At 47.4% G+C, this 13,754-nt stretch overlaps 2 protein-coding genes across 3 annotated transcripts in view; both read left to right on the forward strand.

The window, feature by feature from the left end:
* LOC124476297 (rho guanine nucleotide exchange factor 2-like) overlaps positions 1-8,623 on the forward strand; it is a 32,883-nt gene extending 24,260 nt beyond the window's left edge. Inside the window, 19 exon segments of the mRNA XM_047033364.1 lie at positions 180-312; positions 577-686; positions 950-1,093; positions 1,401-1,651; positions 1,791-1,916; positions 2,578-2,695; positions 2,870-3,118; positions 3,296-3,372; positions 3,511-3,683; positions 3,844-3,911; positions 4,222-4,413; positions 4,689-4,805; positions 4,974-5,032; positions 5,140-5,181; positions 5,339-5,389; positions 5,535-5,628; positions 5,630-5,901; positions 6,236-6,404; positions 7,160-8,623. Coding sequence (XP_046889320.1) covers positions 180-312; positions 577-686; positions 950-1,093; positions 1,401-1,651; positions 1,791-1,916; positions 2,578-2,695; positions 2,870-3,118; positions 3,296-3,372; positions 3,511-3,683; positions 3,844-3,911; positions 4,222-4,413; positions 4,689-4,805; positions 4,974-5,032; positions 5,140-5,181; positions 5,339-5,389; positions 5,535-5,628; positions 5,630-5,901; positions 6,236-6,404; positions 7,160-7,242 — 2,528 coding nt within the window. The 3' untranslated portion in view covers positions 7,243-8,623.
* Positions 8,624-8,757: 134 nt separating this feature from the next.
* Positions 8,758-13,274, forward strand: LOC124478232 (annexin A2-like). Of its 2 annotated transcripts, none has more exons than XM_047036441.1 (13): positions 8,758-9,117; positions 9,695-9,757; positions 9,916-10,012; positions 10,094-10,188; positions 10,324-10,437; positions 10,585-10,675; positions 10,782-10,861; positions 11,056-11,115; positions 11,253-11,343; positions 11,530-11,625; positions 11,918-11,976; positions 12,629-12,739; positions 13,178-13,274. In XM_047036441.1, the coding sequence occupies exons 2-13, from the start codon at positions 9,710-9,712 to the stop codon at positions 13,238-13,240; spliced, it is 1,005 nt and encodes a 334-aa protein (XP_046892397.1). In that variant the 5' UTR covers positions 8,758-9,117; positions 9,695-9,709; the 3' UTR covers positions 13,241-13,274. The 2 variants fall into 2 exon arrangements, with proteins under 2 accessions (XP_046892397.1, XP_046892406.1); XM_047036450.1 differs by having other exon boundaries at positions 8,758-9,098.
* The last annotated feature ends 480 nt before the right edge of the window (positions 13,275-13,754 follow it).

Here is a 13,754-nt window from a genome sequence, read left to right on the forward strand (position 1 = left end):
CGCCAGCTATTTAGATCCAGTTCTGCATATTCCATTCAACAAGTATCAAGTATCAAACGCATCCTTTATGTGTTCAACATCGCATTTCCCTCCTTTCTGCTTTACAGACGTCTTGTGAATTGAACGAGCCTCTTCGCTTATATCTGTCTTGTCTCCCCTCTCTCCCCTGTTCTCTCCAGCTCCTATGATGAAGGAGAGACCCAGCTCAGCCATCTATCCGTCCGACAGTATACGTCAGTCCCTGCTGGGCGCGCGCCGCGTTCGCTCTGGCCTCTCCCTCTCCAAGAGCGTCTCCACCACTAACATTGCAGGGTGAGTCCGCCGCCACAAGTTCATTGGTGGTTCACAGTTCAGCTGGACCAATGGGAGACAGATGTTGAGATGGTGGTAGATTCATGAAGGATTTTAAACAAGACAATGGGCAACATATAGATATGGTTGATATGGTGTAATGGTGTGTGAATATAAAGTGAGTCATATCACGTGTAACTGATGTTACTGTCGTCTAAAAACAAGAGTTTTTGTGCCTTTTCTTTGTGTGTGTGCATGCGTGTTGTATTGTCTGTGTGTGTACAGGAACCTGAACGATGACTCTCCACTGGGGCTGCGCAGGATCCTGTCCCAGTCTACAGACTCCCTCAACTTCAGGAACAGAGCCATGTCCATGGAGTCCCTCAACGACGAGGGTGAGACAGCAGGGGGAGACCGAGGGGGGAGGGGGGGGGGGGGTAGATGAGAAAGAAAGACATGAAACTGAAGCAGGATGGATCAGACAGAGCAAACAACTGAGATTTAAAAGAGGGAAATGGTCATGAATAAATGTGCACCATTTTTTGCCTCCTCCCTCTCTCTGTCCCTCCCTCCCTCTGTCTCTGCCTCCATCCCTCTCTGTCCTTCCATCCCTCTCTCTCTCCACCTCCATCCCTCTCTCTCTCCATCCCTCTCTCAGGGGAGGTGTACTACGCGGCTCTGCTGGAGGAGTTGGAGCGTGAGGGGAAGGACTTTGAGGCGGACTCCTGGAGTCGGGCGGTGGACTCGTCCTACCTGCAGACGCACCGCAAGGACGTCATCAAGAGGCAGGACGTCATCTACGGTGAGAGGAGACACGCACACACACAAACACACAGTCTCTCTCTCTCTCTGTCTCTCTCACTTTCTCTGTGTCTGTCTGTCTCTCTCTGTCTCTCTGTCTCTCTCTCTCTGTTTCTCTCTCTCCGTCAGACCCAGTGCTGTCATCAACAGAAAAGGAAAGAAAAGTACTTCCAGCTATGTGGACTCATTTGACCCCCCCCTCCCTTTTCCCTCCTTCCCTTCACCCTTCCTTCCCTTCATCTTTCCTGCCTTCCTTCTTTCCTTCCTTCCCACCCACCCACCCTCCTTCTTCCCGTCCCTCCCTCCAGAGCTGATCCAGACCGAGTTCCACCACGTGCGCACCCTGCGCATCATGGAGGGCGTGTTCCGCCAGGGCATGCTGGAGGAGGTGCTCCTGGAGCCGGGCGTGGTGCACGCCGTGTTCCCCTGCCTGGACCAGCTGCTGGCCCTGCACACGCGCTTCCTGGCCCAGCTGCTGGCCCGCCGCACGCACAGCCTGGCGCCCGGGAGCACCACCAACTCCACCATCCACCAGCTGGGGGATGTGCTCACCGAACAGGTTAGCGGAAAGGGTGTGGGGAGGTGAAGCCCACGCGCATCCTCACACACACACACACGGAGATGGGTAGATGTAACACACGCATGGAGGGGGAAACATGCACACGCGCACTCACGGCCCCCTGTTGTGTGTTGGGCAGTTCTCGGGTCAGTGTGCGGACGAGATGAGGAAGGCCTATGCTGAGTTCTGCAGCCGCCACCCCAAAGCTGTCAAACTGTACAAGGAGCTGCTGGCCCGAGACAAGAGGTTCCAGCACTTCATACGGGTAAGAGAGGAAGGGGGGAGAGAGGGGGGGGAGGAAGGGAGAGAGAAAACATTGAAAAAAGTGGTGGATGAGGGGCATGGAGATATTATATAATGAAAAATGGGGGCCCAGTAGGGAAGGAGGGAGGTGTGTGTTGTCAGTGTCTCTGTGTGCGTGTTTTGTGTGTGTCTATTTTCTGCGCGCGTGTGTGTGTCAGCGGTGTCAGGAGGTTCCAGTGGATTCTCACATGCCTTTGCTGGGAGGAGTATCGTTAGCAGACAGATACAAATGAATGGGCGGGTTCACTTGAGTCCCGATACAAATACCCTTTTGTGGATGGTCTAGTCTTTTAGAACCTCTTATTTTCATACCACCAGTCACAAGACTGTCTTTGCCTCAAAAGCCATTAGTAACATCTTTGTGGCAGAAATGGCAGAGCTGTTTGAATACTGTGACAAAATGTAGCCATGATATAAACATTTCTAAGAAACATATTTCTTTTCACGTATTCATACTGGTATTCTCAAGTAGATTCATCGGACTACACATCTGTTATGTTGGATTCAGCTCACCAAGATTTCTAGGATTTGTAATGTTTATGTCACATGTTTGTACATACTGTTGTTATTAAGTAATGCTCTTATTGGACCGCTCAATAACTTGCCCTCCATCCCATAATCAGAGGGCGAGCCGTGGACCCCTGCTGCGTCGCCATGGCGTCCAGGAGTGCATCCTGCTGGTGACCCAGCGCATCACCAAATACCCGGTGCTCATCCAGCGCATCCTGGACAACACCAAGGGTAAGATCTGACCTCAGACCAGGCCCCTAGAACTCAGGGAGGAATACTGACAAGGAACACCAGCTGACCTCAGACCAGCTGGTCATGACTTCAGTTTTAGCTTGGTATTTGACACTGAAGCCGGCCTACCTGCAAAATATTTCCTCTTCGCATTCCCTCTCCGTCCACCCACAGGCAGCGAGGAGGAGGCCCAGTCCATATCGGGCGCCCTGACTCTGCTCCGCGAGCTGCTGAGCTCGGTGGACCAGCAGGTTCTGGAGCTGGAGCGGACCCAGAGGCTGCAGGAGGTGCGGGCCAGGCTGGACCCCCGAGCCCAGGCTGAGGTGCGGGGTGGCGGGGTCTTCCGGGGAGGGGAGTTGCTGCGGAGGAGGCTGCTCCACGAGGGGACCCTGCTGTGGAAGACGCAAGGCTCCCGCCTCAAAGGTGTGTGTGTGTGTGTGTGGGATGCATGGAACTGTGCATATTCAAATAAAGCTTTTAAAGTGTGTGTGTGTGTGTGTGTGTACAGGGATTTTGGATTTATGGCGTAATCTTGCTGTGGGATTCACAAAAAACTGTATGTTTCGGAAGTGATCTGACTGACTTCTCCGACCTTCTCAGACGTCCAGGTGCTGCTGATGACAGACATCCTGGTGTTCCTGCAGGAGAAGGATCAGAAGTTTATCTTCCCTTGCCTGGTCAGTCGTACAGTCTCGCTCCTCTCTTCTCTCCATTTCACTTTCTCTTCATCCTCGACCTGTTCTACAAATGCTGTCTCCCGCTAACCCTCCCTTTCTCATCTCTCTCTCTCTCCCTCTCTTTTCCCCACCTCCCAGGACAAGCCCGCCGTGGTGTCTCTGAAGAATCTCATTGTGCGGGACATAGCCAATCAGGAGCGCGGGATGTTCCTGATCAGTGACTCCACCCCCCCGGAGATGTACGAGCTGCACGCCGCCTCCAAGGATGACAGGAAGAAGTGGATGAAGCTCATCCAGCAGACCGTCTGCAGGTAGGCCGCCGTGCCACACACACTTACACACTCACACACACACTCACACACACACACACTCACACATGAATAAAAACACACTGTTGTCAATCAAAGACACGTAAACAAGGCTTATGCACTGGACTCCACTCACTCTCTATGTCTCTCTCCCTCTCTCCAGCTGTCCCTCCAGAGAAGACTTCCCCCTGATAGAGACGGAGGACAAAGCCCTACTGCGCAGACTGAGAGGTAGGCCATGCCGTCGCCCTGCCCACCCCCTTTATCACACTCGCAGCCCCCCCAGAGCCCTAAGCCCCACCCTCTAAGAGCCCTCTTGTGGGGTACACTGTGCCTTGCACTGCCGCCTCACAGCTTGAAGGGGCCTAGAGGGGCACGTCTTCGAATGAACCCCTTTTCTCGTCCTTCCCGCCTCCTCCGCTCCTCCTTTTTTACCCCTCCCCCCCCCCCCCTCCTCTTCCTCCTCCTCTCTTCTTCCTCCTCTCTTCCTCCTCCTCTCTTCCTCCTCCTCTCTTCCTCCTCCTCTCTTCCTCCTCCCTAGCGGACATCCAACAGAAGGACCGGGAGGTTCTGGAGCTGCTGCAGGAGAGGGTCACCCTGTTCTCCGACCTGGCCGAGGTCACGGGCTGCGGCCAGGAGGCGGCCCCTCCCGTCAACTCCAGGAACATGTTCCGGGCCGACACGCCGTACGCCCCCCAGGCAGAGTGTCTGCTCACTGACGCCATTTCCGAAGGTAAATACAGACCACGCATGGCGGGCAAGGCTGATGATGCACTCGTAATTGGATCAGGCTTCTAGCTTTCGGGACTACATTGTATCTTTTTCTCTCATCCTCTCCCTCTCCGTCTCCCTCTCTCTCTCTCTCTCTCTCTCTCTCTCTCTCTCTCTCTCTCCCTCTCTCTCTCTCTCTCTCTCTCTCTCTCTCTCTCTCTCTCTCTCTCTCCCTCTCTCCCTCTCTCCCTCTCTCTCTCTCTCTCTCTCTCTCTCTCTCTCTCTCTCTCTCTCCAGTGGACAGACTCAGTGAACTGCTGCTGGGCTCCAACATCGAGTTCCCACAGAGCTCCAGTACCAACGGAACCTGCAGTACCAACAGTGACCAGAACCACACTGGGGCACCAGTGAGCAGTGAGTGCTTCATTTTGGCCTGTTTCTTTACAGACTGACTTGCTCCTGCAAGCCTTTTTATGTATCCTGAAATATACATAAACATATATATATATAAAGAACGCTTTGACAATATTTCCCCTCTGTGCTGTGTGTGTGGTTGTGTGTGTGTGTCATATCAACTTACAGACGGTGATTCCATTTCCATCAATGGCACCCATGAGACCAATGGAAGTCCTTCACCCAAGGTAAGCCATGGTTCCATAGATAAACCAGGCAATATAAGTCTGTCGCAGGGTGGATCCACCCCATCATGTTAGACCAACCGTAACACTTTGTCTGTCTGCCTCTCCAGGACAGGAATGGTAACCAGCTCCAAGACAGGTCCCTCAATGAGGTAAGGGCCTCAATAATGACCCTCTCACCCTTCACCTCTCACACCTGCAACAGGTGATGATGCCAACTTTAGGTAGTTTGCAGCATGCAGATGAGTGTGTCTCGACGAGGGGCATAGGATTCATGTGTGTGTGTGTGTGTGTGTGTGTGTGTTGCAGGAGGTGTGTCAGCGACTGGTCAATGTCAGTGCCCAGCTTCATGCTTTGCAGGTAAGGCCTGCCGTCTTTACTCTCATAAGAATGCATGTTGCATTCCAGAGACTCTGCTAGGATTCTATTGGACCTCTTTTATTTATTGTTCTTTTCTCTTTTTTTTCTCTCTCTCTGTCCGTCTCTCCCTCCTCCTCCTCTTCAGGCTGCCGTCATCCGCCAAGACTCCATCCTCGAGCTCTGCCCCCGTGAGGGCCTCGCCCCCCCCCACCCCCACGTCCGCCCACGCCCCCGCGCCGCTCCACCCCGTCGCCAAGCTCAACCGCTCCATGTCCCGCGACACGGGCCTGGACGCCGGCACGACGGCGGCGGCCGTCGACGACGCGTCCATGCTGCAGAGGCAGAACGCCTTCCTGCAGGAGGAGCTGGTCAGGCTGCGGCCCCTGGAGGCCAGGCTGAGGGAGAGCGAGAGGGCCCGCGCCCTGCTGGAGCAGCAGCTGAGGGAGGCGCAGGGCCGCCGAGGCAGCCGAGGCAGCAACGGAGACATCGGGGACGTCGTCGTGTCTGAGCAGGTGGGACAGGAAGATGGTGACGAACCACACGCGATAGATATGGAAAATCTTTGATTTCATTGAACCCCTAAGACAACCCCAAAAAATGACACCGAAAACCTGTTTTCTTACTAGACACAACTATTGTTGTGTTTGTACATTTAAACACTGGGGAAAGACAGGTCCATCGAGGCCCACGAGGTGGCCATTAGCATGGCTATCTTTATGCTAACTCTTACCAAATGCTTACTTAGTTTTGAGCTCAATCATTTCTATCAGAAAATAAAACATATATGCATGTGAAGTCAATTAGGATATGACTCGACTTAACCTTTGACCTTTTCACCTCGGCCAGGCTCTGCCCAAAAGAAGAGGGAGTGCCGATGGAGAATCCGGACCGGTCGCGCCATTGGCCTGCCAGGAACCCGTGGACCAATTAGACGGCGTACAGGAGGGCAGCGAGGAGGAGTCTGATGAGGAACCAGACGTAGTGAGGATTTCACCTCGTTCCGACAGCCCCAGAGGTCAGTCGAGAACCTGATTTAAACCTTGTTTATCCCTCTGTTTAGATACAGCACCCCACACTTTGCCTGTTGCTCTCATTGTCCAAATCAGGCCCCAATAAAGGAAAATCTGGTGTTAAAAAATATATAATTTGCAAGATACCCATTATAAATACTTTTCAATCTTGGGGTTAGGGGAAGTTCTGTCCTCATTCAACATTCCTCTACCAAGCACACTGGAATGGCCATTATCATTGTGACAAAGTCCTCCACCTTCTCTGCCACACAGATAAAATCCGACACACAGACACTCACTCAAACCCACATTCTTGACAGTATCTGTTTTTCTGAACTTTTGCCTCTGTCATATCTCTCTGCCTATTCTTTAACATGGGAAGCAGGTGTGTCTGCAAATTGTTATCTATCTGACACTGGTTGTTCAGCTGTGTACAGAGTGGGCAGGATTTTACTCAAACCCCTTCCTGTCTCTCCCTTTTCTCTCTGTCTGTCGACTCTCCAACAAGCTCTCCTCAACAACCTCTCTCTTTTTTATGCCTCTCTTTCTATTTGTGTAATGGGTGTGTAACCGCTCTGCCAATATTTAACTTCCCCAATCTGGTTTCACAGTGTCAGTCTTTGTCTTGGAATGTTCATCCTTCCCTATATATGTGTCAACTTACATCCTCTGTTGACTTGATGAGCTTGTTTAATCAGTGATATATTCATCAGTTCGTATTTGCGATCACACTATCAATCCTATGATCTCACCCTCCAAGATCTCCAAGACATCCCAGAGGAGGCCGAATGCGGGCCGGAAGCACGGGAGTCCGAGGCAGACACAGAGACGGTTCTGAGTTAACGTCAACCCGGGCCCCAGGACCGCAACCTGCACACACAATACTACCCAATAAACCAAACCTGAGAACCAGACCGTCCTCCAATCAGCCAACCAATCAACCCACCAATCAACCAATCAGATCGTATACTCCTCTTTAGTCATTTCGTCGGATCTCTTTTGTTTGCATTGACATAGGCGAGCCAGTAAGGAATTTTGCGTCTTATGGTTTTCCCTTAGCTCTGGGATGTTGAAGAAATAGTCGTTTTCATGTCATTTTGATTGTGTTATGAGCTTCGTCTTGGGGGATGGATGAGCTTCCCCAGGCCCGGCACCTTCTCTCTCTCGCGATGTCCCACCGTAGGAGAGGGAGTGAGGGGAAAGACGGGATTCCGAGAACACAAGTATTCGAAAGACGTAGGTTTAGGGTTAGGTTTAGGTATCCGATGATACCCAGTAGGAACTATAATACTGTGTACTGTAACTGCCTGTTGTTGTTTCGTAAGACCTCATTTGAGACTTGCCTTATCTGGCTGACTGACTAATGCTGAACTCAGTACCGATGGAGGGGACGGGGTTATACTGTATATATACTTGTTGAGATGTTTTTGCAGGTCTTAATCAACTCTTGCCTCACCCCACCCCCAAATACTCTCTCTTGAACTTGGATTGATCCTTTTTCAAACAACCAAATGTTTTTATGTTTTTCCTGTGAAGGCAAGGGTAGTTAGCTCACAAGGAATGTTTTACTTTGTTTATATGATAAGCAGACGGGTGTTTTTACTATGAACTGTTGCTGAACTACTTACCAAGGACCACAGTGACACAAACATTTCTTGTTTGCTAAGTAAAACCAACAATAACCATTTGGGAGTTGTTAAATGTATTATTAAGGGCTGACTCAACCCCATTAAAATGAATATATGTGGACTGTTTTTATGTTGATAGGCTTCTGCAGTATTACAGTCATGTCATTCTATGTGGTGTACACTGCACTTAACGGTTGGAAGTCTGAAGAGAAATTAAATTAATATTCTCTATTTTATAAGTTGAGGTATAGCCTACAGTTTGATAAACTTGGATCAATTTATTGGACACCAACAACCTGGCCTTTTTAAAATGTGTAACTTCTCACTTAATATGAGTGTATTCGAAACTAAAACAGTTTGATGGGATTTAAGGATGTCCATTGAACTTTAAAAAGAAACGCACACCATTTTATTGTTGAATGCTACAAAATATATCACAAAGGTTTTTGTTTGTATAAATATTTGATCTGTTCTGGAAAAAAGAAAATGTTGACTTTGTACATGGTAATGTTGTAATATTATTGTCTTTTTACTTTAATTGTACTTAATATTCTTGTTCGTTTAGTGTGGTGTTCATAAACCTTACAGAATGTAAATGTCTTGGGTGTGTTCATTCTCTCTCTCTCTCTCTCTCTCTCTCTCTCTCTCTCTCTCTCTCTCTCTCTCTCTCTCTCTCTCTCTCTCTCTCTCTCTCTCTCTCTCTCTCTCTCTCTCTCTCTCAAAATTTGTCTCCCGGAATGTTTTCCAATTAGGTGGCAAAGAGATAATGAATGAAATTATTATTAATGATCTCATCAACATTGAGGAGAAAAAGTAGAATTCCTTCACTGCCTCAATTCTGAAACTCGATCAGGCCCGCTATTATTTCAAAGTTCAATCAAGATAGGAACGTCTCTGTCAATAAAGGTGCGTCCGTGATCATTTCAACGTGCCCTCTTTAAGTTCACAAGCACACTGGGGCAATCTGTTCAGCTGTCCAGACACACCTTAGTGGGGAGATAGCCTATTACTTTACAAATCTGACACGACAGATCTCTCCAGGGAAGCGGATTCTGAATAGAGGCATTCCAAGTACGTTTATCTCAGTCAGGTGAGTTTGGATCTTGTGAGCTAGAATTGCAAAATGTTTCTTTGGAACCAATGAATTACCAATGTATAAAGCTTTTATAGATGGAATAATCAATAAGAACGACAATATCGAATGTAATTAAGAAGCGAGAAAAACAAGTTGTTATAATAGTCTTCGTGGTAGGCTACATTTGTTGTTTTGTTAGGCTACATAATAAACACTGTGGACGGACCATTGCCATTTGTTAAGTTCCGTGATTTTAGTTTCGAAGTTTAGGGATTTTAGTTTTGAATACATACGTTCATAACTGTTTGCGACACCTGGGCGTTGAAGGAAGGTATTTTGATGGACCTCACCAACTGTCAGGAAGTTAACTGAATTGCTAAACATTTTTTCGTTGTATTGCTCCCACTTGAGGGAAGAAAGGGTTCATGGCAATGGGATTTAATTATTTAGGCCATTAGATTTCGCTAGTGCATGGCATAAAACACAGTCTGTTTTAAATGTTGAATATACAATAGTAAGTCAATGAGTTAATATAAAATACAAAAGAAATATAAAAAATTCAAAGTTGGATCATAAACTGTATGTATTATAGTCTGTCACACATGCTATGGAAGCCCTGACAAAGACATTGGAAATCACGCTTCCCCAAGCCAGAGTAAGTAGACTAGCCTTTAAAGTCCAGTACCATACTGAATAACTCATGATTTATACCTACTGACACATAGCATAGAGATAATTCAACATGGAGTTACAACACAAGTCAGCACAAGAAGTAGAGTCATCAAGCCTAACGTGTCCCTTGTGTTGCTGTAGGACATGTGGTGGGGAACACTGGGCACTGTCAGGCCGTACCCCAACTTCAATGCTGGGAAAGATGCTAGAGAGCTTCATACTGCTCTGGAGAGCAAAGGTACCAGTCAGGTTTGATACGATGATACACTTTGTACATATGTATGCGCTGCTAAGTATGTGTGTGTATGTGTGAGCATAGTCACAGATGTGAACACACTGGTACGAATCCTGACTAATCGGAACAATGCCCAGCGACAGAGCATTGCGGACGCCTATCACAAGCTCACACAGAAGGTACATCAGCTGCACTCTTTCTCTCACACATACGTACACATGCAGGCACAACCGCCAGGGCATCACCACGGCAAACCAACATTGTCGTGTCCATGCTTGGCAAAGCTGGTCTCCAGTACCTCTGCTCCCCTGCAGGATCTGTCCCTAGCCCTGAAGAAGGCCCTCTCTGGGGGGCTGGAGGACCTCATGCTGGGCCTGATGATGACCCCGGCTCAGTTCGACGCCCACCGCCTCAGACAGACCATGGAGGTGAGAGGGATGAGCTGTGTGTGTGTGTGTCTGAGAAGGGGCTTCACCCTTTCCCATCTACAACAATACGAATGGGTACGATCCCATGTGGGTGTCTTGTGGTGGACGTGCCTGACTTCTAGTTGGATTGCCTGCGTGTCGTTCCAGGGGCTGGGCACGGATGAGGAGGGCCTGCTGGAGGTGCTGTGCAGCAAGTCTCCACAGCAGCTCAGGGACATCACCATAGCCTACAAGCAGGGTGAGACACACACACACGCACGTAGATGCATACACACACATGCACACACATTAACGCCCAGTAAGCTAACACTTTAAACCCTACTCATGCTTGTTTGTGCTTATAGAGTTTGACCGCTACTTGGAGAATGACCTCATCAGCGAGACGAGTAAGGAGTTCACCAAACTGGTGCTGGCCATACTCAAGGTAACGGATGCATCCGTTTTGGGATACGTAATAAGATACAGATCCAGTACATGTTCAAGATCAACTATGTATACTGTTGAAATACAGTACATAATACACTTACTTAACTTTGATGTATTGTGGATACATGGATACACATGGATATTGAGCTATTGCACAACTGAGTGAAAGGGAGTTTCTTTTGATGTCAACAGAAGGAAGAGACTAACGTAAAGGGCTTTATTAATTACCAACTCATTGATCAGGACACTAAGGTATGATTCCAGCTTTATTGAAGCAATGGCTTGTACGCCTTTAAAATGCTCTCAATTCAATTTGTTTCACATCAAGTTTCATGGTGTTTGTGTGTGTGTATGTGTGTGCGTGTGTGTGTGTATGTGTGTGTGTGTAGACTCTAAATGCAGCAATCAGTGGTAAAAAGACGGACCCAGCCCCCTGGATACAGGTGTTAACCACCCGGGACTCAGTTCACCTCAACAGAGGTGAGAAACACACACCTTCTCTTGCCTCCTCCTTCTCTTTCATACAAGTCAACAGTATTTAACTCAAAGCCTCTTTATATATTTGGAAGGGGCTTTGAAGTTCAAGCAAAAGGAAAAATATCTAGGGATAACATTGAGTTTCATATCATTCCAACATTATTACTGTAACACCTCTCTCCCTTTCAGTGTTTTCCAGGTTGGAGGATTTGAGAAATGAGAGAGTGGAAAAAATGGTTCAAACTCACTTCTCTGGGGATGTTAAAATTGGCTTTCGCATACTAGGTAAGATCTGATTAACCTCTCAGTGTGTAAGGAGTTTTCTTTTAAAGGGAACATTCTGATATGGCATATTCATGATGGCTCTGTCTCAACAGTTTCAAAATTGCATTTCATTATTTTGTAGTCAGAAAAGTCAGATTACTTTTCTGGCCTGTTTGTTTCTGTAATAATTAGCAATCCTCAGTTTTATTTATTTCAACCTCTACCGAGCTTTATGCATCTTGACACTCACAAGAAAATCAACCCCACGATTCTTAATTGTATTTTGTACATGTGTGTGTATTTTAATTCTTAGTTTGCTGCATCCAGAGTATTCCTGCATACCTGGCACAGAGGCTGCAGAGCAACATTAAGGTTAGCCTGTCTTATGATATTGAGGATAACTCCCCTTGGTCGGGCTTTATTCATACTTGGCGTGTGTGTGTGTCATACATGTCAACATTTGAATACCAAAATCCGGGAGACCTCAGAAGGGGGGGGGGGGGGGGGTCAGAGACAGAGGGTGCCAGAGGCTGGCTAAATACACATAAATAAGTCCCTTAGTTATAAAGCTCGTCCATATATTGTTAAATTTGCAGCCATATTCTTTTTTTCCGCCGTAGCACCACCTGAGACTTGTCATTCATAATGCCATTTCTTCCACTGATTCTCGATTCAAATTTCTCCCGTCTACCTGCGCAGATATCAGGAACGCAACTGGGTTGTAGGTTGCCAGGTTGAGGTCACAAATGGGTTGAAAATGGTATGATGTGTATTATGTGTGTAGGAGGCTTTTTATAAAAGATCTGGCAACTGGACAACCTTGGAATAATATATTAATGTGATTATTCATATAACGAGGTCTGGGCCATACAAATTACGGGTTTCACGGGAGAAAAAACAAAATGGGGGGGGGGGGGGGGGGGGGGGGGGGGGGCAGGAGATGGGTGTAAAATACGGGAGACTCCCAGGGAAAACGAGAGTGTTGACAGGTATGGTGTGCGTGTGTGTGTGTGTGTGTGTGCAGAAAGGGCGTGCTATGCAGTGGATACTCATCAGCCACAGTGAAGATGATCTGCTTTGCGTCCGAATGGAGTTTCGCAGGCTGACCAACAATTCCCTATACTCTACACTCCAGGTATGGCTTCAGACACATACTTATATGTACAGATACACAATGAATGATCTCAAACAGTGGCGATTTTAGACCCTTTTTAGGAGTGCTCAAGCACCCCTAAATGTAATCTCAGCCCCCCTTAAAATAAGAATAACATTTTTAAATGATTATTGTTTATTATCATTTGATGCTGGTAGTTCATGAAGTTAGGGACATCATTAGTTTTTTCATTCAATCAATATTTTTGCATAATAATACTTACACGTATTAATTGTTATCCAGTGAAATTAGGGATTTATATTACCAAGGGGGTTTAGCACTTTTTCATGGCACTGTATTCATGTCACATTCTCATTGAGGGCTGAGCATCCCTAAAGGTCTGATCCTAAAATCGCCCCTGATCTCAAATACATTAGTCATTGATTCCTTTTCTTATCTCCCATCCATTCTTTCTCACAGAAAGAATACAAAGGAGAACTGCAGCAAGCTCTTCTGGCCTTGTGTCGATCTGAAGACCTATAAATGACAAATAAAATCATGTCTATTTCATCAGTAATTGTCAGTGTGATTGTTGTCATATTGGTGTTTTAATGTATTTTGGCAAGTATGTTGTTTGTGATGGTAGAATGAAAAATCGGAATGTCCTTTTACATCTTTCTAAATTGTTCTCAGTAGTTTTGGGCTTTACGTAATCATTACACCTGGGGAAGGCATTTTACAAGAACAGTTTGGGTTCTATTCTGATTGTTATGTCCGCGTAAGCTTTCAAATGTATCTGTCTATTAGCAAACTACATGGAGTCCATCAAATCCAAAAAGTCTCTCTCCAGTCCAGTTCCCTCTAATTGTGGTACAATGTCAGCCAAGAGACGGGTATTAATACCCACCAAGCATCTCACAGCTGGCATTCATGCCCACTGTCCCTCCGCCTTCCTTGGCAAAGTACCCCCCCCTTCCCTCCCTCCCAGAAATATAGTATAAGCTCAAATGATTCTGGGCCAACTGTATCTTTGGTTGGCACTGTGGCGCTTACCTGG

The sequence above is a fragment of the Hypomesus transpacificus genome, chromosome 2, assembly GCF_021917145.1.
Source record: "Hypomesus transpacificus isolate Combined female chromosome 2, fHypTra1, whole genome shotgun sequence".
NCBI lineage: Eukaryota > Metazoa > Chordata > Actinopteri > Osmeriformes > Osmeridae > Hypomesus > Hypomesus transpacificus.